This window comes from Capsicum annuum, chromosome 2, assembly GCF_002878395.1.
Source record: "Capsicum annuum cultivar UCD-10X-F1 chromosome 2, UCD10Xv1.1, whole genome shotgun sequence".
Classification (NCBI taxonomy): Eukaryota; Viridiplantae; Streptophyta; class Magnoliopsida; order Solanales; family Solanaceae; genus Capsicum; species Capsicum annuum.
This window is the reverse complement of record NC_061112.1, coordinates 131,924,834-131,951,294: the sequence shown is the minus strand read 5'-3', so window position 1 is coordinate 131,951,294 and position 26,461 is coordinate 131,924,834. Positions and strand designations below refer to the sequence as shown.

Here is a 26,461-nt window from a genome sequence, read left to right as displayed (position 1 = left end):
ACACAAATCTCTTTTGTCACTTCATTAACATATGATCCATCTTCTTTGGTATTGAGTTATTTACACTGAAACGAGATAAAACTCAATGGGACAATAAACTTGACAAGGCTACCAAAATTTGTGTATATATTATTATTCTATGCAAATTGATTGCAGAAATGAGAAAAATTTCTTAAATCGGATATGAATCTTCTTTACTTTTACAATCTGTGCAAACGAAAATTATATGTTTATCAAAGGATAAGAAGCCCCTCCACACCCCTCCAACCGCAATCAAAAATAAAGTTCTGGCTTGCTCATTCCAGACTAAACTAGTAGCAGCAGAGCAGATGTGAAGAGCTGAGAATTAGCCTTGTAGCTAAGCCTTCTCTAGGTAAGCTATTGTTCAATGAAGAACCAAGCGAAAGTCGTTTATCAATGAAATTAGTAATGTAGCCAACTAAGTAAAACCCACATGCCAAAATGAACAAAACAACATCCAAATCACAAAAAGTTCACAACTTTGAAGAATACCTACTGAAAAAATATAGAAATAAGAAAACTTTAATGGTGTGATTAGACCTTAATATGCTATCTTTTTTTCTGGTAAATTACTGAATCAGTGCACAACTAAAAATAACTAAATCTGACATGCCAAAATGAATTAGATATCATTAAAACAACACCCAACAAATCACGTAAAGTTCAAAGCCAAAATAAGCAAAACCCACATGACAAAATAAACAAAACAACACTAAAACAACATCCAAATCCCATTAAGTTCATAGTTTAATGCGGAAAATATAGAAACAAAAATACTTTGATGGTGTGATTAAGCCTTAACATGTTCAAACTAAGTAAACCTTAACAACACTCAAATCAAATAAAGCTCACAACTTCAACAATACTTACTGAAAAATATAGAAACAATAAAACTTTGATGGTGTGGTTAGGCCTTAATATGTCAAAACTAAGCAAATTTCAAATGCAAAAATGAACCAAAAAACACCCAAATCACATAAAGGACTGAATACGTACACAACTCCTAAGCTCGATAAATGTAAGCATAGGTATAGCTTTCTTCAGGTCAGACAGAAAAAGGTATACATTATAACTCATTCAAACCCAAGATACCATCAGTGTCCAGTGAACGCTAGGCTCTTGTTTCATTGCAACATCTGTGAAGATAATTTGATTTGGTTGCAGGCCTTGTACAACAGAATCTGTATAAGTGAACTGAATTAGCAAGAATTAACGTTTGCCTACCCGACCTATCATTTGCCTACCAACTTCAACCTATCGTGATTCTATCTCAAAATCAATGAAAACAAAATTCATACTATGAATTTAACACACCAAAATATCAAACAATTAAAATTAATTGAGAGAGAGATAAGAAATGGGCCTCAATTTATTTCAAATCCAACTTGTTCGATGTCGCCACCGAAATCTCGAACAAACGTCAACCAAACGAACAAATCCAACTTTGATCTAACGCCCTTTGCATTGCCTCGCTAAAATGGAATCAAGAATCACAAATTGAAAAGATTAGAACCTATCCCATGTCATTTTCTGATGAATTTTTTATGAATAGTCACTGAAAAAGAAACGGGGTGACTGTTCTTGTTGAATATTGGTTGAATTTTTTTCGAGGGAATTCGGAGTGCGTTGAAGCTGGTTTCGATCGGGTTTTGGGGAAGGGACGTTTCTGGCGATGGTTCGATTGGAAAATGTGGGGAAGGGGGCTGGTGGTGTTTCTCAGCGGTAGATGACCCATTTTCCGGCGAGATTCAGGCGAAGAATCGCCGATCTCCGACCCCTCTCTCTCTCCGTCTCCGATCTCCCCCTCTCACTGTTCTCTCTGTACCTCTCTCTTTCTCAATTTCTCTCTCAAATCTCCATTTATCCACTCTTTTTTTTTGTTCTGGATGTAGATGAAATGGAAAGATTATGAGTTTGTTGCTGCCTATTGTAACTATACTTTTTATTTTCTTCTTGTATGTTATTGACCTTTTTTTCCATTTTATAATTTTAATAAAGTAGGACAAAGAAAATATTTTTTACTAGACACCCAATAATTGTATTCATCAAAATTTAGGTAAATAATAAATAACATAATACTTCTCTACAAAAATTAAACACAAGAAAGAAAAATTGGATAAAAGTGGTTGCTAGTTTAATAAATATAATAATCATAATAATAATGAGACGTCCTATTAAAATAAATTAATGTTACGTCAAAATTATTATAAAAATTGTTGATAATAATAACAAGAACAATAAAAATTATAGTAAATATAATAATAATAATAATAATAATAATAGACAATATATTTGTAAATTGTGAGTGTGAACATTTACGTGAAAAAAATTAATAAATATTAATAAAATTATGTAAAATATCGTATTTGAATTAATAAATTTTAAGAAATGATACTAAAAAGTACCAGAATAATTTTTACATTTTTAAATCATGAATGTGGATTGTCTATATATAAAATATATTTTCAAAATATATTTACAAATAACTTAATTTATTTTTTTAAGAAAAAACAATGCAAAATAAAAATTTGAACTTTTGATTTGGTTTACATTTTGAAATTTTTGGCCTTTTAATTTATATCATTAATTATTTTATATTTTTATTATTATCGTAAATAATTTTTATTTGTAACTAATGTTGTAAAATATCTCGAGCTGAGAGTCTTATCAATGACGACTTTAACGGTCGCCCCTAAATCTTAAACCTTTTGTGGCGACCTACACATAGTCGCCACTATATAGTAACTATTAGTGGCGACTTTAATGGTCGCCCCTAAATCTTATACCTTTTGTGGCGACCTATGCATAGTCGCCACTAAATATGTCACTATTCTTATACCTTTTGTGGCGACCTATGTCACTATTAGTGGCGACTTTATAGTCGCCACTAAATATGTCATTATTCTTATACCTTTTGTGGTGGCCTACGCATAGTTGCCACGAAATATGTCACTATTAAGGGCGACTTTAACGGTCGCCCTTAAATCTTATACCTTTTGTGGCGAACTACACATAGTCGCCACTAAATATGTCACTATTAATGGCGACTTTGACGGTCGCCCCTAAATCTTATACCTTTTGTGGCAACCCTTATATGTCGCCACAGAAATGCTAGCTTTTGTGGTAACTATCGTTATCGCCACTGATAGTCGTCACAAAAAACTGTATTTCTGGTAGTGCCTCATTCAAAAGATAATTCAAGTCAAATGCCGAAAGCATCTCATATTTAACTGCAAGTGCTCCTATTTTGTGTCCTTAAAGGATAAAGTCTATGCATGCGTGAATCATGATAGACCAATCGGTTTCAAATAAAATAATTCTTGAAAAGGATAAGGAGCAAATAATCATGATAAAAAGGCAATGTGCTCTTGAAGAACCTTCGACATAACACTTCATGAAACCTTATGAGAGACACTTCATAAAATCTTATGAGAGGTTTAGGTACCTAAAAATGATGAAGTGTTGAGATCTCAAAATGTTATGTCGCATTGTGAACCGATACAAAATAAGAAATCATCGACGATATCTTTGATACAATATGGGTGCAATATTGTAAAAGATTATGAGGATCTGAATTGTACGTTAATTTAAGCATGCTGACGTAGAAACATTTATCAAGTGACCTGAAAGAATGCATTTTGGTAAGCGTAAAACTTATTTGATTTGCAGTCCAGACACTTGAAGATGTCACATTTGACATGTTGGATATTGTTACTTGACAAACATCCATATCAAAATCCTTAAAGGATTCAAAATGCTTGAAACATATAAAGTTTCTGGAAAACTTCTTATTATCCTCATAAGATATAATTTGATGATTTGAGTATCTGTTAAGCATTTGTGCCCTACTGATTATCTTATTTTTGCCTAACTGTTGCTTATCGATGGAACGGATTGCCTGACGTGTTCCACTGATATGTTCCAAGAAAGCAGTAAAACAGAAAGTAAAGAACACAATGATTTTTACGTGGAAAACACCCGGCTCAAAAGGTGTAAAAAACCACGACCTGTACCTCTACAGGATTTAACCCCAACTTCACTAAATAACTCTGAGCCTCAACAATGACTGATTACAAAACTCGTGTAACCAACAAATAGGAATTATAAACTCTAATCCCTATAACTCAATAACTAGGAATTATAAACTCTAATTCCTTTGACTCAACAACTAGGAATTATAAACTCTAATTCCTAACTACACACACACCTCCCAAGGTATGCTTTCCCAAAGTCTCTGAGTTTTTCCCAACTCAAAGACTAGCTCCTAATTCAGTTTATAACACACTGAAACTAATATTACATCAATAGTTCAACACAATGAACAACTCTAAAAATCAACGCTAAAACTCTTAACTGGATTCTATACTTAGGACCAGGTTCTTCAATGTGTTTCTTCAGTGATTGAGTAGCACTCCGTGAAGTTAACCTGTCATTTGTGCTTTTCTGCTTTATAAGTATGTGAGTTACTGTGAATGATGCATCTTTTATTTAAGCACAACTCTCCAAAGAGTTATTCTTTATTTCAAACTCCTCCTTTAATCAGAACTCTCATTACATAGAGTTCTACTTCAAGTGAAACTCCTTCTTCAAATTCCAACTCTTGTCTCCTTAGTGTTGTAGTCAAACTTCAACTCTTTAAATCAACTTATCTTCAATTATTTTACTCAACCACAACTTCTTCAATTTCTCACGTGATCAGTAGCTTGAGTATATCAGAATTATGGTTGCTCATTCGTTCTTAACGTTAGCAATCTTTGTCTGTATCTATTAGTAAAACCTGAAACATGTCTTCCTATGCTTGGACCAGGTCAAGTAACATGGTTCATTCATGTGTCAGTCATAAAAAACTTCATTGATCTAACAAAAAGTCCTTCAATATGTTTCCTATCTTACGTAGACGTCTTCAATCTGCAGAATCTTTCTCCTTCTACACATAGGACTCTTCAGGATATACTCAGAAGTGAAACTCCTTCTTTCCATAGGACTCCTTTTTCAACTCAACTTGTTTTTCCTTATCATTAAGTGTTTGAATCAAATTCAACTTCTTTAAATTTGCACATATTTATTTCCTTGAGTTTATCATAACTAACCACTCATCTAGTTCTTGATTTCTTTCACCCTTGTCTTTAATCATCGATGATTTTGCTACAAGTTTTAGTTACATGAGACAGTGTGTCTGTGAACCAGGTTGACTGACATATTTCATATCACTTTGTCAGATTGTCAATCATCAAAACTACATTGTACCCAACAGTATCATTGAAACTCTTGGAGAGTTTTCAAAAGCAATAGAGTATTTGCTTAAATGGGAAACATGCAAAAATTGAATAAGGATTCATTCCGACCTCAAGAAAAGAATGAGGAACTCCTTGGTTATGAAGTACCATATCTTAGTGCAATTGATGCACTAATGTATCTTGTAAATACTACAAGGCCTGATGTAGCCTTTTTTTTAGTTAATTTGTTAGCAAGTTTGCAGTCCCGATCTTATTGGTTATGCTGATTTTGGGTACTTATCTGACCTACATAAAGCTTGATCTCAAATAGGCTATGTGTTCATATGTGGTAGTACTGCAATATCTTGGAGATATACAAAGCAGTCTAAGCCACTTCATCGAATCATGCTGAAATAATAGCTATTCATGAAACAAGCCGAGAATGTGTATGGTTGAGGTCCATGATACATCTCATTCGAGAAAAATGTGGTGTGAAATATGACAATCTACCCACAATTTTATACGGAGATAATGTATCAAGCATAGCACATCTTAATGGAGGATTCATAAAAGGAGATAGAATGAAGCATACTTCATCAAAGCTTTTCTACATACATGAGCTATAAAAGAATGGTGATATGAACGTGCAACAGATTTGTTCAAGTAAAAATGTGGCTGATTTTTTCACCAAGTCTTCTCCAATTACAACTTTTAAGAAGATGGTGCATAAGATCGGGATGCAAAGGTTCAATGATGTTCTCATTAAGGGGATTTAATACGCGTTGTACTCTTTTTCCCTTGCGAGGTTTTGTCCCACTGGGTTTTTCTTGTAAGGTTTTTAATGAGGCAGCCGATATGCGTATTGTTAGAAATGTGTCCTCTTTTCTCTTCACTAGATTTTTTTTCCTACTGGGTTTTTTCTAGTAAGGTTTTAACGAGGCACATTATCTATCTAGACATTCAAGGGGGAGTGTTATAAATGTATTTACATTATAGTAAGTGTCTATCAAGATCAAATAAGATCTAGTTGATATCTATCAGGATTTGATTATTTGTCTTTTAGTGTGAAACTATGGGCAAATCCCCCTTATAAATTATGGTTGTCAAACGGGTCGGGCCGGGCCAACCCGGAACTAGCCCTTCTATTTTAATCGGGTTGAGGGCCGGTTTTAGCGCTAGACGGGTCGGGCCAGGCCGAACCAAACAGTAAAAAAATTAAAACCCACCCTAACCCGACCACTTAACCCAACCCGGTCAAACCTACTAAAATCCGGTCAAACTCGATTAAAAAATTAGTCAAACCCAGTCAAAAATATTTTTAAAAAAACTTTCTTTCAATAGACATTACATATACCCACCTATTTTCATTATAAATACGTTAAATAATATATATATACTATATATATAGTATTTACTACATTAGAATTTAAAAAATATATACACATATACACAATTAGTCAATTACTCATATATACGCACCATTCAATGTATATATACTACTACTTATAAAATATACTACAATATATATATACACATTACAATATATATAGATATACTTATATACTAATTCATAAAACATATACACATGTATACGTTAAATATACAAGATATATACATGTGTATATGCATCATACAATGTATATATACTACTACTTATAAAATATACTACAATATATATACATTACAATATATATAGATATAGTTATATACTAATTTATAAAACATATACACATGTATACGTTAAATATACACTTCTATAGAAGATATATACATGTGAATACGCACTATTCAATGTATATATACTACTACTTATAAAATATTCTACAATATATATAGATATACTTATATACTAATTTATAAAATATATACACATGTGTACATTAAATATACACTTTTATAGAAGATATATACACGTGTATACGCACCATTCAATGTATATATACTACTACTTATAAAATATACTACAATATATATACATTACAATATATATAGATATACTTATATACTAATTTATAAAACATATACACATGTATACGTTAAATATATACTTCTATAGAAGATATATACACGTGTATACGCACCATTCAATGTATATATATACTACTACTTATAAAATATACTACATTATATATATATTACAATATATATAGATATACTTATATACTAATTTATAAAACATATACACATGTATACGTTAAATATACACTTCTATAGAAGATATATGCTCAAATAAACAAAACATATGCTACTTAATACAATAAATTAATAATATTTGGTAGTAAATTAATAATATATTAGATGTAAGTTTTTAATTAAAGTAGAAAACTAGAAATTCAATTTAAAATTTTAAATCGTTAAATGAAAAAATATAAAAAGCAACTCTAAGGAGTGAATGAATTTGGGGAACTTTATTGATTGCAAAATGATCCAAAATTTATAATTTACATGAATGAAAAATCTACAAATTATGCATCATTTTTTCAGACTCATTCATGTTAATATTAATGGGAACTTGAATAGGATAGTCGAAGTCAACGGGGACAAAACCATGCATTGGACTTGATTCTGCTGAGTTCTCCCGTGAAGTCATAATTTCTTCAAGTTTCAGTTCGTCGCTCAGCTTCGGTTCCATTCCTTGATTTCTTCTTTCCTCTCTTATCCAATCTCTGAGGCAAACTAGAACATTCATTGCATTGCTTCACAATGAGTGTCGGCTGTCTCCCAGCTGCTGTCGTCCCTGACTAAAGGCGCTCTCTAATGCAACGGTTGACATTGGAACATTCAAGATATCTCTAGCTAATCTTGAAAGCACAAGATATTGTGTTTCATTACTCCTCCACCAATCCAACGTGTTGATCCGTCGTCTGCGATCCTCTGGTGCCGTCCGAAGATAATATTTCAGCTCTTCCCGATAAGTTGATGTGTAAGTTCTCTCATCAACACTGTTCCAACAATTTAAATCATAAAACGAATCAGAAAAACCACTATGTGCTGGCCTTTTAAAAGATGATGGCTCCTCGGGAGGATGAGGAGCGACAGTTGGAGTGATATTTGTAGGTACGGCTAAATCAAATAAATCAGTGTAGTGATTATATAATTTTTCTATGTAATCCTTTGTATTTGTAGGTACGGCTAAATCAAATAAATCAGTGTAGTGATTATATAATTTTTCTATGTAATCCTTTGCATCAGTCGTAGCCGTCCACAAATCAAGTTGTACTTGTTCAGAATCATGGTTAGTATTTATTTCTAAGTTAGTATAATAAGAGTACTAAAGTGACACATATTATTATATTTCATGCACGGATTTAGCATAGCACCAACCAAGTAAATAGGGGGAATCGGGAAAAAATATCTTTTAAATTTCGTAAACATGGCGCCAACAACTTCTTTATAACCTTCTTTATTTTTATATTCTTTGAGCAAACCAGACATATCGGTTATATATGCCAAAATATTACAAACAGTAGGATAATAAGCACCGAAAAATTCAACCGTAGCTACATGAATTTTTTCTAAAAACTTATCAAGATCATTAATTACAACCCAATCAGAATTATGTAGCATGCAATCAGCAGAATCAGCAAATGAACCGTAATGTTGGTTAAAAGCTAGTGTAATAGGAATTATATATTTATAACAAGTTTTTAAAAATTCATACGTAGAATTCCATCTAGTATCAATTTCCTCAGGCATCAAAATCGGTGTAAGTTCATTTTCTTAACATTTAACTTTAAATTCTCTAATTCTTGATCTACGATTATTTCCTTGAATAAAACCAACGGCAAGACAAATTTTTTCAATATAAAGTTCAAAAAACTCAAGACCATCTTTTAAAATTAAATTATATATATGACATGCACACTTAATATGAAAAATTTCAGGAAAAGGCGGAGATAGCGTAGATTTTAATTTTTTTTATAGCAGTCTTGTTGTTAGAAGCATTATCAAAAGCAATACATAAAAATTTATTTTCGATACCATAATATCCGACAATTTTAACAATAGAATCAGCAATAAATTGTCCAGTATGTTTACAATCTTCATCATATAAAAAAGCAAGAATACGTTTTTGCATCACTAAATTACTATTCATCCAATGACAAGTAACGGTAAAATAATTATTTTTATTTACAGCACGATCAAGATCAGAAGTTAGGGACAATCTACATTGAATATTTTTTAACAATGTTGATAAATAAAAATAATATTGTGAATGAAGTCTAAAAATATCAGACCGACTGGTAATTCTATGAATACCGTTAAACATACGATTATAAATTGCTTGTATATAACGAATAAAGGCATCAGAAGAAGGAAAACTAAAAGGCAAACAACCCACAGCTACCATTTTAGTTGTTTCTTCCCGGTCCCTCAATTTATTATACTTCTTCGCTACGTGACCAGTTGCTGGGTCCATTCTAGTTTGCGTTGGCCCACCAACATCCCCACCACCTTGTGCAATATTTAACTCTCTTTTGTGATCTTCAGCTATATGTCTCATTAACGTACCTGTACCCCCTTGCTTGCCTCCACTTCTATGCTTATATATTTGTTGACAAATATTGCATTGCACCTCAATATCTGATATATGTTCAAAAAATTGTCATGCAACACTAGTTCTTTTACGAGGTCTTGGGGCACTGGGAGGATGGAAAGGGAGATTAACCGATTCAGATCTAACGTTAGCATCTCCTACTGCGGGTGTCTCAGCAATATTTTCATTATCTTCATCTAAATTAACCGCATCTACTTCATTTTCTTCTTCTATACCGTAATTTTCCTGAATTTCTACATAATCCGTGACCACCTACACCTATTTCTTCCTCAAAAGGTGTACCAAGCGGTACCGGAGGCAAAGGCACACGGGTATATCTACTATTTGAACTACCTCTACCGCTAGTAATTCACTTTTTACTACCACTACCACTTCCGGGACAAAAAATTTTAACACCTTTAGTAGCGAGGTTTCTTAATTTATCCATAATATAAATTAAATTAAACTAAAAATATTCAAAATACACAAATATAATAAAATTAAATATTAAACAATTAATACAATAAATAAAAATTAAACGTAAGAGATGGAACGACAATACCAAATTTTGGAAGTATCCGAAGGTTGCAACTTTAGAAACTTCCGCTCGTACTTTGTAAACGAAAAATTAAAAAATTAAAGTGAACACTTTAAGAAATTAAATATATTGAATATTTGAGAATTGAGATTTGAGAGAGAATGAGATTTGAGAGAGTGAAAAATTGTGTGAAAAATGATTTGAAGTTGTAGGGTATTTATAGAATTTTTTGGGGGATTAAAAAATAATTTTTAAAGTTAAATTTTTTTTTTTTTAATAAATGGGCCCTAACTAGCCGTTTAGACCCAAAAACGGCTATATAGCCGTTGGGCCAACGGCTAGTTTGGCCCAAAATCCCAATTTTTTTATTTTTTATTTTAAAAAAAAAAAAAAGGAAAAAAGGTAACCGGGCTGGGCCGGTTAATCAGTGGCCCTGGATCGAGCTTGGTCCGGGCTGGGTTAGCCGGGCGCATTTTAAAGAAATAACCGTCCCGGGACCCGGAACCCTAAAGCCCTAGGGCTTATCGGGTCAGGTCAAACCGGGCCGGGTTAGTTACAAGGGCCGGATCAGGCCGGGCCACTTGACACCCTTACTATAAATAGAAGGGCTTCCATCATTGTAAATCATTCATCAAGAGAAGAAATAAGAACTACTCTCTCTATTCTCTCTACTCTTCTTTTTATTTTTTCTTGTTTTATAACAATATATATATTTATGAGGATTAATTGTTCGGAAGGAGTGTCCGTTCATAAGCTCCAAATTTTGTCCGTTTTAAAACCGGACTCCTCATTAGTGAGCCATATCTATTGCAACCTCATCTATGGTCCTTGTGGCCTTGAATATTTTTTGCAGGTACATGCAATTGAGCACGAATTGACCTTGAACATACATAGAAGGATTATACCAATCTCACCCACAATCTGTCTTCCATTTTAAGGAACATTAGATTTTAATTAAGATAGATTTAGTAATCTCATGTTTATTCCTTTGGTCAATTATCTCCATACGCTGTTTGTGTAAAAGAAGACACATCAGTGTTTGCATTTGATACAACATTTACTATGAACCGTTTCATATTAGTTGACCCCTATTGAGAAAATATTAATTAGGAATTTATTTTATTAAATTAGTTTTGTTAATTATGCTTTGCAAAAATAAATTTGAGAAAATACACTTTGTTTAGTCATTTAATGTTAAGGGTAGTATTGGAAGAACATAATAAAATTTTCTTGATTTCATTAAAAGAGCCAACTAAATTGAAACAAATATTTTTAGGAAGAGGATCAACTAAAATAAAACGGAGGAAGTAGAAAATGTTACGTCATAGGTTCAACTATTATTTCCCTTTTGGAACTGAATAATCATCCTTCCACGAAATTTTGAATTAACTGATTTAATTGATTAAAATATTGATACTATTCATTTTCCTTAATGCTTACACGCAATGTATGTCTCATCGTTCCAGGAAAAAAGGTCTATTAGGGTGTGGTGGATCATGGATGCACATGAAGGCCTGAAAAAAGAAGTTTGATTTCAACTACTTTTCAGCAATTTTCTTCTCCACAAGTTATCCCAAACTTGCAATGATTAGTTAGATATCTTAGATATGCCAAATGTTGTAATTTTAGAGTTAATCATGCAAAATAAAAATAATAGAATACACATATGATATATAGGGATTGGAGAAATAGTATGCTCTCAACCCCCACCGCCACCGCCATCAGTGGCAGAGCCACATTGAATTTAGGGGTTCGTCCGACCCCTATATTGAAAAATTATACTATTTTTATATGATTAAAAATATTTTTATGTATATATAATAGATGTTGAACTCCCTTCGACTAATCCATATATTTAGTTCTGAATTTCCTTAATAAAAATCTTGGTTCCGCCATTGAGTCCACCACACACACCTCTGGGCTAATACTCATTTTAGGGCTAATTAGTGGATTCAATGTGTTGTATAATTTTTGCTGTGTTCTACGTGCATGGCACAATAGCTATGCGAAGAGTCAAATTATTTCTTTATATTTCTTTTTCAAACATTTTCAAGCAGTACAATATATATATTTAATTATTTATGTAGTTTTAAAATATGTAACAAAATCAAGGAATTGAGTTTGATTTCAAAATTCAAATTGAAAATGAGTATATGGTTTTACCCTCAATTTTTGGAACTCTTCATTTTTCTATTCTGGACAGAAGAAGCCAAATTGGCCGAGGTAGCTTTTGAGCTATGATTTTGATCGAATTCAATATTATTGAACATAGAAACATAGATATGAAAGTAAAAAAAAGATCACAAAATTTTGACAAATATTAGATTCTAATTCATAATTTCAAAGATATAGTGACTTCAACTCATGAGTACTAAGAATTTTAAAAGTCAAAACTTATCAATTTTTAAATCATAAACTTATAAGACTAAAACAATAGCAAACACCGTGACATTGATTTTTTTGGAAAAAAATAATTATTTTTTTAAACAAAATTGACTTGCGAATTTCAACCTGTCTAGCGCCAAAAATTTTAAAAATGCAAACCAACATCCAATTTATCTTTTAAAGAAAAAATAGCAAAAACGAATTTTGCTAGTAGGTTACAAAGCCGTACATGGTCTTTCTTTTCTTTATAACCCCATCATAAGAATTATGCCTAACAAATTAGAGCCGGTTTGAATAGGAGTAAAATCTGGTCAAATTAGCTTTTAACTTTTTTTTTTTGTTTTCTAAGGTATTTGGTAAAACTAAAAAATGTTTAAAAAAAAGCTAAAAACTGATTAAAAGAATCAAAAAGTGAGAAGTTGAGTACCCCAACTTTTTGCTTTTTAGATTAAAATTCTTTTAGCTTTGACCAAAACATTTACCTTTTTATCCCTTATATTTTCCTCCAATTCCAACAATATTCTAAACTTATAGCCCTTAAATATATAGTTTTTTTCTTTTTCTCTTTGCCGCTTCGCTTTATCTCTTCCCTCCAATTTCCTCTTCATCTTTCTTCTTTGTTTTCATCGAATCCATCATTAATCGAAGGTTTGATCAAATATTTTATTTTAAAATTAAAAATTATAAATAATCCACCTTATTTATGGTGTTAACAACTTTAAGGACATTTAAGTCATTTGACAATAAAAAAGTGCTTGACATCACTTGTTTACCAAACGCATCAATAACTTTTTATCAGTTTCAACACTTCTATGCAAACACTTATCTGCTTAATTTATAAGCACTTATTTTGAACCTTTAATCACTTAAGCTAAAAAACTATTTTTCTAATCTTATCCAAACGGGCTCTTAAGGTTATTTTGGAAAAACGTTTCAGTCGTATTGAATATTGAATATTAATGGTAGTATGAATTTAGTCTAATTATGACGAACTTAAAAGGGTTACATACAGAGTGTGCATTCATACCCTTGATGGCTCAAATTAAATCTGCTTGGAATTGAAGAGCAGTTGTTATTTTTCTTAAATCATTAACAAATAATAATTATACATATGATATGAGACACAGTAAACGTCTTTCCTTAAGACAATTTTTTGTTTTGTTTATGATTTCACGTACGTAGTGTTAAGACAATTATCAACTCTAATTTTTTCATTAACCGTAGAGTGTGAATTGTGATGTACGAATTAATCATTGATCTATGACACATTATTAACTTGCTAAAAGTTGACAAGTAAAATGAAAAATATATTTTTAATACAAAGGTCAATCAAAATGAAATGGAGGGAGTAGTGTTTTGCAATTTGCTACTCCCTCCGTCTCATATTAATTGAGTTTTTTACAAAAATAAAGCATATTAAGAAATCATAAATAAAAAGATAATTTTATTTTTCACCTTTTAAAAGACTTTTTGAGAATTTTACAAACAAATGTGAACACTTTAAAAAAGAATTAATTATAAGATTAATATGGAAAAAACTTAATTAGTATCTTTTTAATTTAGTAAGGTGGACAACTAATATAGTTAAATATATTTTTAATAAGAGAATCAACTAATACGAAACGAAAAGTGTAAATTACAATATTTGAATATGCATTAATAATTTCAATCCCATTAATATTTCAACACATGAGAACCATGGCAACTAATATAGTATATTTAGAAATTTTGTAAGTCCACGTGCGAGAAAATCTCCTCCATTCACAAATAGTTGTTATATTTCGTGTTAGAGAATTTGATTAATTTTTAAAGTTAAATTAAATTAATTTAAATATTTTAAAATTAAAATTTAGATATTTAAAAATTATATGAAAAATATTATAATTTATAATTTTTCATATATCAATTTGATGAAAAAAATACAATGTTGCATGTTGGTCAAAATTCAACTTTACTAAAAGAAGGTTACAAAACTTACCAGCTGAAAACTCGAATTTTATTTCTGCATTTTCATGTCTATTGAATAAATTTGTAAAAGATACCAAATCTAAATTTATTTATTTTTTGGAGCTAGTTACTCCTTATTCAAACTTTTTCCCAAAATACTAAATTCATGATTTAGTCACGAATACATCATATTTTTCTGTATATATATCACGTACTTTTAGATGGATACATAACATTCGTCTGGGTACATCACTTACTTTTATATGAATACATCACATTCCACATGAATGAATCATATTTTTTCGGATACATCAGTTAATTTTAGACAGATACATCACATTCACCGGATATAGCACTTAATTTTGCATGGATACATCACTTTCCACACGGATACATCACATTCTTCTGAATACTATCACATAGTTGTACATGAACACATCACATTCTTTTGCGATGTATCTATTGTTTTAAAATTAAAATCAATTATTATGGTAAGTTAAATTGTGGTATTATGTAATTTTTCCAACAAATATTTATTTTGGTAACTGCTGAATAATAAATTAAGGTAACTCAACTTTATTTTGGTAAATTACTGAATAATAAATCTAGGTACAAAACATTATTTTGGTAAACGTACTGCTGAAAAATAAGTTTAGGTAACTCTCCTTACACTACTAGAAATAAGTTCTATAAATATGGATCATTAGAAGCGGTTATAGACATGAGCAATTTCATCTTCTTTCACCTCATGACATTATGGGTAACCTTCAAATTTGTTCTGTTTTACTCTTTTTACTATTTTTGGCAAAATGTTACTCTCAAGAAGATTTTCTCCAGTGCCTTTCTAAATATGCTTACAACAGCGTTACACCAAACATTTACACCCCAAATTCTCCAACTTATTCATCTATCATGGAACATGCTCAAAAAAATTCTAGATGGGTGAATTCATCACATTCAAATTTCATTGCCTCCCCCAGAGAAGAATCAGAAATCAAACCTGTTATTCTTTGTGCTAAGAAATTAGGCTTGCAAATTAAAATAAAAAGTGGTGGTCATGACTATGAAGGCATATCTTATCGCTCTGAATCCCCATTTGTTATGCTTGATTTAAGCAATCTTAACAAAATCGAGATTGATTTAAATGAAGAAACGGTTTGGGTTAAAGCAGAAGCCACCCTTGGCCAACTTTACTATGCAATTGCTAATAGTACACTCGCTTGCTGTCTTGTTCTCTGTCGCGAACTGAGATCGCTCGCCAGCTAGGTCAAAAGTAATGTGCATGGTTTTCCTGGAGGTGTCTGTTTCAGTATTGGCACTGGAGGGATTATTAGTGGTGGAGGGATAGGTATTATGATGAGAAAATTCGGGCTTGCAGCTGATAATGTTGTAGACGCTCGTGTAGTGGATGTAAACGGAAATATTTTTGATAGAAAGACAATGAAAAAAGATTTGTTTTGGGTGATAAGAGGAGGTGGAGGAGCAAGTTTTGGTGTCATTTTGCGATGGAAACTCAAACTTGTTAGTTTCCCAGAGAAGGTTACCGTTTTCAGTGTTTACAAGAAGTTGGATGGTAATCAAAATATCCTTCAAAAATGGGAAAACACTGCACATCAATTACCTGATAAATTACTTATCAGAGTAGTTGTAAAAAATGATGGAACAGAGAATGACAAGTATTTCCAAGTACGTTTCCAAGCATTATATCAAGGACCAGTTGATGAGTTAATTCCATTGCTTAATGAAAAGTTCCCTGAATTTGATTTGGAGAAAAAAGATTGCTTCCAAGAGCCTGTTGAGGATTGTAGTAACAAGCCTTGCATTAAAAAAGAGTGTCGCGAAACTCCCTGGATTGGATCAGTCTTGTATTTCTATGACAAGAAGACAAATGAGTCGCTTGAAGTTCTGCTAGAAATAGTATTCCAAAACAGAAGTATTATTACAAAGGGACATCCGATTTTGTGAAGACTCCAATTCCGGAAACGATAGAAAGATTGTTTTTGAAAGAAGAAATTCCCCAGATAATTTTGGAGCCATTGGGTGGAAAATTAGATGAAATATCAGAATCTGAAATTCCATTCCCTCATAGAAAGGGGAATATATATAATATTCAGTATTTGGTCTATTGGGATGATAACAGTGAGAGCATATCAAGCAAGAAAGTAGCATGGATAAGAAAACTTTACAAGGAAATGGAGCCATATGTTACAAATTCTCCAAGAACTGCTTATCTGAATTACAAGGATCTTGATTTTGGATCATATGACGAGGATTATAGCTATTCCAGGGCCAAAATATGGGGTGAAAAATATTTCAATGGCAATTTTGAGAGGTTGGCTAAAGTGAAGAGTAAGGTGGATCCCGACAATTTTTTCAGACATGAACAAAGTATTCCACCTTATCAATCATACTGATAGCTGAAGAAAACAGGATTGCATACAGGGGCAGAAAATAAAAATCCAAGTTGGTTGAACTTTTATGAAGATTAATTCCTTTATTCTTTTCGAATGCAATAAATGTATAAGTGTATGTTCACTTTATAACATCTTAATTTGCAAAAATAAAATCTTAAATGTTTTTTATTTCTTAAGAGTATTTTTTTAAGTAGTACTACTATTTTTCTGAAGGAAACTCCATGATATATTGGATGTTTTATATACAACTACTTCATGTTACTATTCGTAGGGAAGGATACGAGGTATATGATGCCAAGTCATATGAAGCTTATGGACTAGTCTTGGTGAATCTGTCCAAGGTACAGTTTTGTGGGTAAGGTACGAATAACTTCAAGAACATCAACTCATCAACAGTACTAATTAATGTACCGCACCACTTAAATTAGTTGTCATGTTTCATTTTTTCAATGTCAAATTATGTGAATTTTGACCATTATTTTAAAATATATTTATTCATCAAATTGCTTGTTTCCTCTCAAATTGGTTGAACTTTGACCATTATTTTATTTTCCTTTGTCAAATACTTTAGCCTCCTCAAAACAATTTTTTTTTTTCTATTTATCATCTCATGTACGTAGTGTAAAGACAATTAGCAACTACTTTCACCAATGCTATTTTTTCCAATAACCATAGCTTGTGAATTGTAATGGACGAACTAAGCATTGATCTATAACACATTATTAACTCAATACCAAGAAACTTTAAAAAAAAAAAAAAAGAAAAAACTTCTACCTAAATGCTAGTAAATGGAATAAACAAGATAATAACGATCTAAAAGTTCTAAATTGATTATCCTTATTAGATATAGGTTGGTACGGCTACGACTTTTTTTTTTTTTTTTTTTTATAAAGCTAATTAGTTTGCAGATGTTTTGCAAGTTATAAACTTCAAATGCACGACAAATCATTAATGTTAGAAAAAGTCAAATATGACAATACGTTATAAGTCTCATTTTACGTGATTCATCTTGATTTAAGATCCAATTTCTTAAGAAAAAACATACTTATTACTCAAATAGATTATTTTATTATACTAACCTTATCAGTTATATTTTGAAAATCTTAATTTAACCACTAGTACCTTGTATAGTTATTTTATAATAAACGTAATATTGGATGAAAATAATAAAGTTCTCTTCATTTGCTAAGATTGTAAGAAAAAAAATATATTTTTAATATAAGATCAATTAAAATGAAATGGAGGAACTAGTTTTTTGCGAGTTGCTAGCTTGCAATATTTGAATATGCAATAATAATTTTAATCACATTAATAATTCAACACATGGGAACCATCGCAACTTGTATAGTCTATTTAGAAATTAATAAAGTCCAAGTTCGAGAAAACTTCCTTCCCCTACCTAATGTAATACTTACTACTTATTTTCATAAATGATTGTCATTTTTTGCTTTTTGAAAATCAGTTTGATTAACTTTTAAAGTTAAATTAGTTAAACTAATTTAATATTTTAAAATTAAAATTTTAGATATTCAAAAATTATATAAAAAGTAATATAATTTACATTTTTTCTTATATCAATATGGTAAAAGAAATGTATCTTTAGATATTGATCAAAATTAATGGCATTTGACTCCAAAAAAAACGAAAAAGGAAAAACTATGACATTCAAAAAGGAATTGAGGGAAGTATTAATTTTGATATGTTAGTATTTGAAAGAAACTGTACAAAATAAAATATACAAAACTTGCCAGCTGAAAACTAGGATTTTAAATTTTAATTCTATATTTTCATGTGCCTAGATTCAAAGTCCAGCTGTTGAAAAAATATTTATTTTGGTAAAATACTGAATAGTTAATTTAGGTTATTAGACTTACACTACGACAAATAAATTCTATAAATATGGATCATTTGAAAGGGTTATCGACATAAGCAATTTCATCTCCTTTCCAAAAGAAAAAGAAATGATGGGAAGCCTTCAAATTCTCTTTGTTTTACTCTTTTCACTCGTTTTGATAAAATGTTACTCTCAAGAAGATTTTCTCGAGTGTCTTTCTAAATACTCTAAATCCAACGTTGAACAAAATGTTTACACCCCAACTTCTCCAACATATTCATCTATCCTAGAATATGCTCAAAAAAATCCTAGATGGGTGAATTCTTCACATCCAAATTTCATTGCCTCCCCTAGAAAAGAATCAGACATCAAGCCTATTATTCTTTGTGCTAAAAAATTAGGCTTGCAAATTAAAATAAAAAGTGGTGGTCATGACTATGAAGGCATATCTTATCGCTCTAAATCCCCATTTGTTATGCTTGATTTAAGCAATCTTAACAAAATCGAGATTAATTGGAAGAAAGAAACAGTTTGGGTTCAAACAGGAGCCACCCTTGGCCAACTTTACTATGCAATTGCTAATAAAAGTGATGTGCATGGTTTTCCTGGAGGTGTCTGTTTCAGTATTGGCACTGGAGGGATTATTAGCGGTGGAGGGATAGGTACTATGATGAGAAAATTCGGGGTTGCAGCTGATAATGTTGTAGATGCTCGTGTAATGGATGTAAATGGAAAAATTCTTGATAAAAAGAAAATGAAAGAAGATTTGTTTTGGGCAATAAGAGGAGGTGGCGGAGCTAGTTTTGGTGTCATTTTGGCATGGAAACTCAAACTTGTTCGTGTTCCAGAGAAGGTTACTGTTTTCAATGTTTACAAAAAGTTAGAGGGTAACCAAAATCTCCTCCAAAAATGGGAAAACATCGCACATCAATTAACTGATAAATTACTTATCAGAGTGATTATACAAAACGATGGAACGGGGAAGGACAAGTACATTGAAGTGATCTTTCAAGCATTATTTCTTGGACCTGTTGATGAGTTAATTCCATTGCTCAAAGAAAAATTCCCCGAATTTGATTTGGAGAAAAAAGATTGCTTCCAAGAGCCCGTTGTGGATTGTAGTAACAGACCTTGCATTAAAAAAGAGTGTCGCGAAACTACCTGGATTGGATCAGTGTTGTTTTTCTATGGCAGGAGAACAAACGAGTCGCTTGAAGTTCTGCTAGACAAAAGTATTCCAACACAGAAGAATTATAACAAAGGGACATCTGATTTTGTGAAGACTCCAATTCCAGAAAGTGGTTGGAAAATGGTGCAAAGACTGTTTTTGGAAGAAGAAAGACCCCAGATGATTTTGGAGCCACTAGGTGGGAAACTAGACGAAATATCAAAATCTGAAATTTCATTCCCTCATAGAAAGGGAAATTTGTATAATATTCAGTACTTGGTCAACTGGGGCGATAACAGTGAGAACGTATCAAGCCAGAAACTAGCGTGGATGAGGAAACTTTACAAGGACATGGAGCCATATGTTGCAAATTCTCCAAGAACTGCTTATCTGAATTACAGGGATCTTGATTTTGGATCAAATGACGAGGGCTACAGCTATTCGAAGGCCAAAATATGGGGTGAAAAGTATTTCAATGGCAATTTTAAGAGGTTGGCTAAAGTGAAGAGTAAGGTGGATCCCAACAATTTCTTCAGAAATGAACAAAGTATTCCACCTTATCAATCACACTGATAGTTGAAGAAATCTGGATTGTATGCAAGGGCGGCAAATAAAAATCCATTTTGGTTGAAGTTTCATGAAGATTAATTCCTTTTTTTTTGCTTTTCAGAATGCAATAAATGTATCAGTATGTTCACTTTATCACATCTTAATTTGCAAAATAAATTTTCAATGTTTTCATTTCTTACTTTTTAAGTTCTACTACCATTTTACCAAAGGAAACGCCATAATTTATTCTGCATCAAAATTGACTTGTTTTATATACAACTACTTCATGTCTGAATAACTTCAAGAACACCAATTCATCAAACAGTAGTAACTATTGTAGCGTACTACTCCCTCCGTTTACAAAAAAAAATGATCTACTTTGACTTGACAAAAAGTTTAAGAAAATAAAGCAGACTTTTTAATCTTGTGGCCTTAAATTAAAGTTGTGTCAAATGTACCAAAATGTCCTTTAATCTTGTGACTCTAAACATGCCACGTGGAAAGTTGAATATTGTCAAAAAAGGAAAGGGATCATTCTTTTTTAAATGGATTAAAAAGGAAAGTAGGTCATTATTTTTTAACCGGAGGAAGTATTAAACACTACTATCTTCATTCAAATTAATTGTCATGTTTCATTTTACTTTGACCATCAGTTTCTCTTCCTCTAGTCAATTACTTGAATCTCCTTTTTATTTAATAAGCAAATTTAAAACTAATTAGATCTCAATCATGATCTAATATAGGCTCTTTATTTAAGTTTTACGCTTGCATTACAGAAATCTGCCAGATGATGTCGGTGAAGTCAACAAATTATATATTTTGAAGCTTCTTGGGGATGGGTTAGCACTTAGCACTTGTCTCCTGAGTCCTGATGATATAATGGAGTACCAACTTGCCTGCACAATTGCTTAACAATTTTAAATTTATGTTCATTGCCTTTCTCCTTTCCCTCATTCAGGTTTCCAGTATTTTAGTCAACTCTTCTATTACCAATTGTTCCTAAATGAGTTAACTTGGTGGTTTAGTCAATGTTCTAATGTCGAAAATTTCAGAAATAGCCAGCATTTATGCAATAAATGATGAGGCATTATATTTAAAGTTTGTCTAGATTTAGCTATAGTTTAATAGCTAAATATACTGATTAGAGATTGTATATACAAATTGAAATTCACCTTAGAGACTTGTACAGTCCCGGAATTTATTTTGTATACAAATACAAACCTTAAGAGATTTATATAGGAGCCTCGAAATTCGCCCACAAGAGCCAAACATTAGAGAGCTCCGAAATTAGATAGCTACAAATAATAACTATTTTAAACATTAACTACGTCTAGCAATTGTAACCTGTAGCTTTGTACTTTAACGTAATTTTTCCTTTTTCTAATCCTTTAGAATGATCTTACATTATCAATTAATAGAGCCATAAAAATTGACTGGGCCCTGAGCCCACTAGTTGGTATAGAGTTCCCATTTTAAACCCAGGACACTGCATGGCTCATCACAAAATAAATAGTTTAAATTTGGACTTTTGGACATAAAGAATCAGTTGGTTCAAATAATTTTAATGAAAGACCATATTAATTTTGAATAATCTTCACTTTTAATCCCTTCTCCCTTTCTCTTTCTCTCTCTGTGCTCGTTGCTTCTCCTCTCTTTTTTTTTGGCTATTGTTTTTTCCTCATTTTTCACTACTTTATCTAAGAAAATTATTGTTCTAACTGCTCCTCTCCACTACTTCTTCAGTTAATTCTTTAATTCTTTGCTTCATATTGTAAATTTAAAAAAAAAAAAAAAATAGTGCAATTTTGGAGTGCAATTTAAGTATTTTTTTTTTGTCACTAAACCAAGTATTTTTGATTGAAATTGTATTGGGTATTTTACTTATTTTATGAATATCGATTTGTCTGTATTGAGTTTCGTGTTATGTATGGTGTATTTTAGCAATCTCAATTTGAAAATTAGAATTGTACATTGAAAAAATTAACAGTGTAAATGCTCTGGACTTTTGGAGTGAAGTACATTTTTGGACTAAAATTCTAGTGCAATTATATGTTTTGGTGGTCTGGTGTTTACTTCTTGTGCGTATATTCTATCCTCTTCTGACATCGTATGTGGGTTTATATTGGAGATATTTTTTGTTGTTAATATGATGGAGATAGTTAAAAAAACTGATTTTTCTTCACTTTTTTAATTTTCTCTTTAGTAATTGAAGAAATAAAAGTTATATAAAATATGTATACAAATAATATAATTATTATATATAATATGTATCTGCATAAGATTTCCAAATAAACTATCTAGGACGTGTATAGAAGCAGTATAGATTTTGTATAGGAATTATATATAATGTGTATATAAACCAAATCATTATTGTATCGAAATGTATATGTATAAGATTTTTATGAAACTGTATATTTATTGTGTAGAATATCTATTTGTATAATTATTGTGTAGAAACTGTATAATTGTCGCATAATTATTTTATAGAAATTGTATCAATATGTATCATTGTTGTATAGAAATTGTGTAATTATAGTATAAAATATGTATAATTATAGATAAAGGTTGTATAGAATGTGTGTAAAACTGTATAATTATTGTATAAAATATGTATTTGTATAAGATGTATATAGACATTATATTATTATTGTATAGAATATGTATACAAGATGTGTGTAACAATTGTATCATTATTTATTAAAATATGTATATGTATCACTAAAATGTGCTATTTTTATATAATCAATAAAAATACACTCTTTTATATTTGATTGATAAAAAAAAGAATAATAATTGATTTAAACTAAATAGTTAAAAGGAAAAAAGAAAATTTACAAAAAAAATTGATATTCTTTCTAAAAAGAAATTCTAAAAAAGAAGATCAATTGTTTTTTTAATAAACAAAGGAGAAAAAAAAAAAAGTGAAGAAGCAGCGGACCCAAAAGAAAAACAGACGTAAACCAAAAAGAAAGAAAGAAAAGGAGTGCTAGCTGCCAGGAAATAGATAAAAATTAAATTAAAATTCATTGGTCATTTTCATGAAATTCTTTTAAGTCGAAACACTACTGTTATCCTTTTTTCAAAATTAAAAGAAGCTTTTCAGCTCAAACCTAATCAGGGCCCATGAGGCCGAACACTAAATACTTGCTGGAAAAATTAATAAATGAAAAAGAAGAAAAAGAATAGAAACCTATCCTAAAGTAGATGGTATATACACTTGGTTGCATTCATTTTTTATTAAGATTCTTATCACTTCTTCACTTGTATCAAGTATCTTCACTTTATCACATCTTAATTTGCAAATTAAATCTTGAATGTCTTTTATTTCTTACTTTTTAAGTATTGGTGTTATTTTTGCATGAAACACCGTAATATATTGAATGTTTTATATTTATATACAACTACATACTTCATATCGGAATAACTTCAAAAACATCAACTCATCAAACAATACTAATTAATATAGAGCATTATTTAAACAGTTCTCTCTAGCTCAATTTAGTTGAAATTTTTAACTTAACTATTTGTATCAACTATAGAAAATTTTAACTTAATTATTTGTATCAATTATAGTTATTTAATGATAAATATAGTATTGGTCGAGATAATAAAGTATTCCCCATTTGCTAAGATTGTTAAGTAAGGAGGAAAATTTATTTTTAATATAAGAATCAGATAAAATGTTGTAAGTTGCTAGCTTACAATATTTGAATATGCAATAATAATTTCAACCACATTAATAATTCGACACATGGGAATCATGGTAACTAGTATAGTCTATTTAGAAATTAATAAACTCCAAGTGCTAGAAAATTTCCTTCCCCTAATATACTACTGTGTCTGTTAATAAATAGTTGTCATTGTCATTTTGATTAAGCTAAATTAGTTAGATTAATTTAATATTTTAAAATTAAAATTTATATATTTAAAAAGTATATGAAAGTAATATAATTTACATTTTTTCTTGTTCATTATGAAGAAAAATACATATTAAAATATTAATTAAAATTCATCTCATTTGACTCTAAAGAAAAAAGAAAAAACTATACATGCAAAAAGCAACGGAGGGCAGTATTAATTTTGTTATGTTAGAAATTGAAGGAATTGTATTAATTCTATATATTTTCATGTGCCTAGAGTCAATGTCGAGCTGTTGAATAAATATCTATTTTTGTAAACTGCTGCATAATTAATTTAGGTTATTAGACTTACGTTATCAGAAATAAATTCTATAAATATTGATCATTGGAAAGGGTTATAGACTAAAGCAATTTCATCTCCTTTCCAAAAGAAAAAAAGAAATAATGGGAAGCCTTCAAATTCTCTCTGTTCTCTTTTCAGTACTCTTTTTGACAAAATATTACTCTCGAGAGGATTTTTTCAGGTGTCTTTCTAAATGCTGTGGAACCAACGTTACACAAAATGTTTACATCCCAAATTCTCCAACTTATCTATCTATTCTAGAATATGCTCAGAAAAATCCTAGATGGATAAATTCATCACATCCAAATTTTATTGCCTCCCCTAGGAAAGAATCAGAAATCAAACCTGTTATTCTTTGTGCTAAAAAACTAGGCTTGCTAATTAAAATAAAAAGTGGTGGACATGACTATGAAGGCATGTCTTATCGCTCTGAATACCCGTTTGTTATGCTTGATTTAAGCAATCTTAACAAAATCGAGATCGATTGGAAGGAAGAAACAGTTTGGGTTCAAGCAGGAGCCACCCTTGGCCAACTTTACTATGTAATTGCTAATAAAAGTAATGTGCATGGTTTTCCTGGTGGTATCTGTTTCAGTGTTGGCACCGGAGGGCTTATTAGTGGTGGAGGGTTAGGCACCATGATGAGAAAATTCGGGGTTGCAGCTGATAATGTTGTAGATACTCGTGTAATGGATGTAAATGGAAAAATTCTTGATAAAAAGACAATGAGAAAAGATTTGTTTTGGGCAATAAGAGGAGGTGGCGGAGCTAGTTTTGGTGTCATTTTGGCATGGAACCTCAAACTTGTTCGTGTTCCGGAGAAGGTTACTGTTTTCAGTGTTGGCAAAAAGTTAGAGGGTAACCAAAATCTCCTCCAAAAATGAGAAAACATCGCACATCAATTAACTGATAAATTACTTATCAGAGTAATTATACAAAACGATGGAACAGGGAAGGACAAGTACATTGATGTGATCTTTCAAGCATTATTTCTTGGACCTGTTGATGAGTTAATTCCATTGCTCAAAGAAAAATTCCCTGAATTTGATTTGGAGTTAAAAGATTGCTTCCAAGAGCCTGTTGTTGATTGTAGTAACAGGCCTTGCATTAAAAAACAGTGTCGCGAAACTACCTGGATTGAATCAGTGTTGTATTTCTATGGCAAGAGAACAAACGAGTCGCTTGAAGTTCTGCTAGACAAGAGTATTCCAACACAAAAGAATTATAACAAAGGGACATCTGATTTTGTGAAGACTCCAATTCCGAAAAGCGGTTGGAAAATGGTGCAAAGACTGTTTTTGGAAGAAGAAAGACCCCAGATGATTTTGGAGCCATTAGGTGGGAAACTAGACGAAATTTTAGAATTTGAAATTCCATTTCCTCATTAGGGGTAAGTTGGTAAAATTATATTTTATTTTGTAAGTGGTAGTAGTTTATTAAGAGGAGTAGTTAATAAGAAAACACTATTTAGATCTCAATTCTAATTTGATAGGTTCTTTTTAAAGTTTTGCACTTGCACTAACATAAAACAGCCCGACGTAAATGTTCGTTAAGTCAACAAATTATTGGCAATTATAATCATTATTTGAAGCTTCTTGGGTATGGGTTGGTGAAGAATAAACAGTAAATCACACTAAGAGTGAATCACT

At 31.0% G+C, this 26,461-nt stretch overlaps 1 protein-coding gene and 2 pseudogenes across 1 annotated transcript; all 3 read left to right on the top strand.

The window, feature by feature from the left end:
• The first annotated feature begins 15,400 nt into the window (after window positions 1-15,400).
• LOC107858203 lies at window positions 15,401-17,058 on the top strand (annotated as a pseudogene).
• Window positions 17,059-18,986: 1,928 nt separating this feature from the next.
• Window positions 18,987-20,808, top strand: LOC107861238 (berberine bridge enzyme-like 22). The gene has a single exon (XM_016706592.2). The coding sequence runs from the start codon at window positions 19,020-19,022 to the stop codon at window positions 20,631-20,633; it is 1,614 nt and encodes a 537-aa protein (XP_016562078.2). The 5' UTR covers window positions 18,987-19,019; the 3' UTR covers window positions 20,634-20,808.
• Window positions 20,809-24,913: 4,105 nt separating this feature from the next.
• LOC107861237 lies at window positions 24,914-26,200 on the top strand (annotated as a pseudogene).
• The last annotated feature ends 261 nt before the right edge of the window (window positions 26,201-26,461 follow it).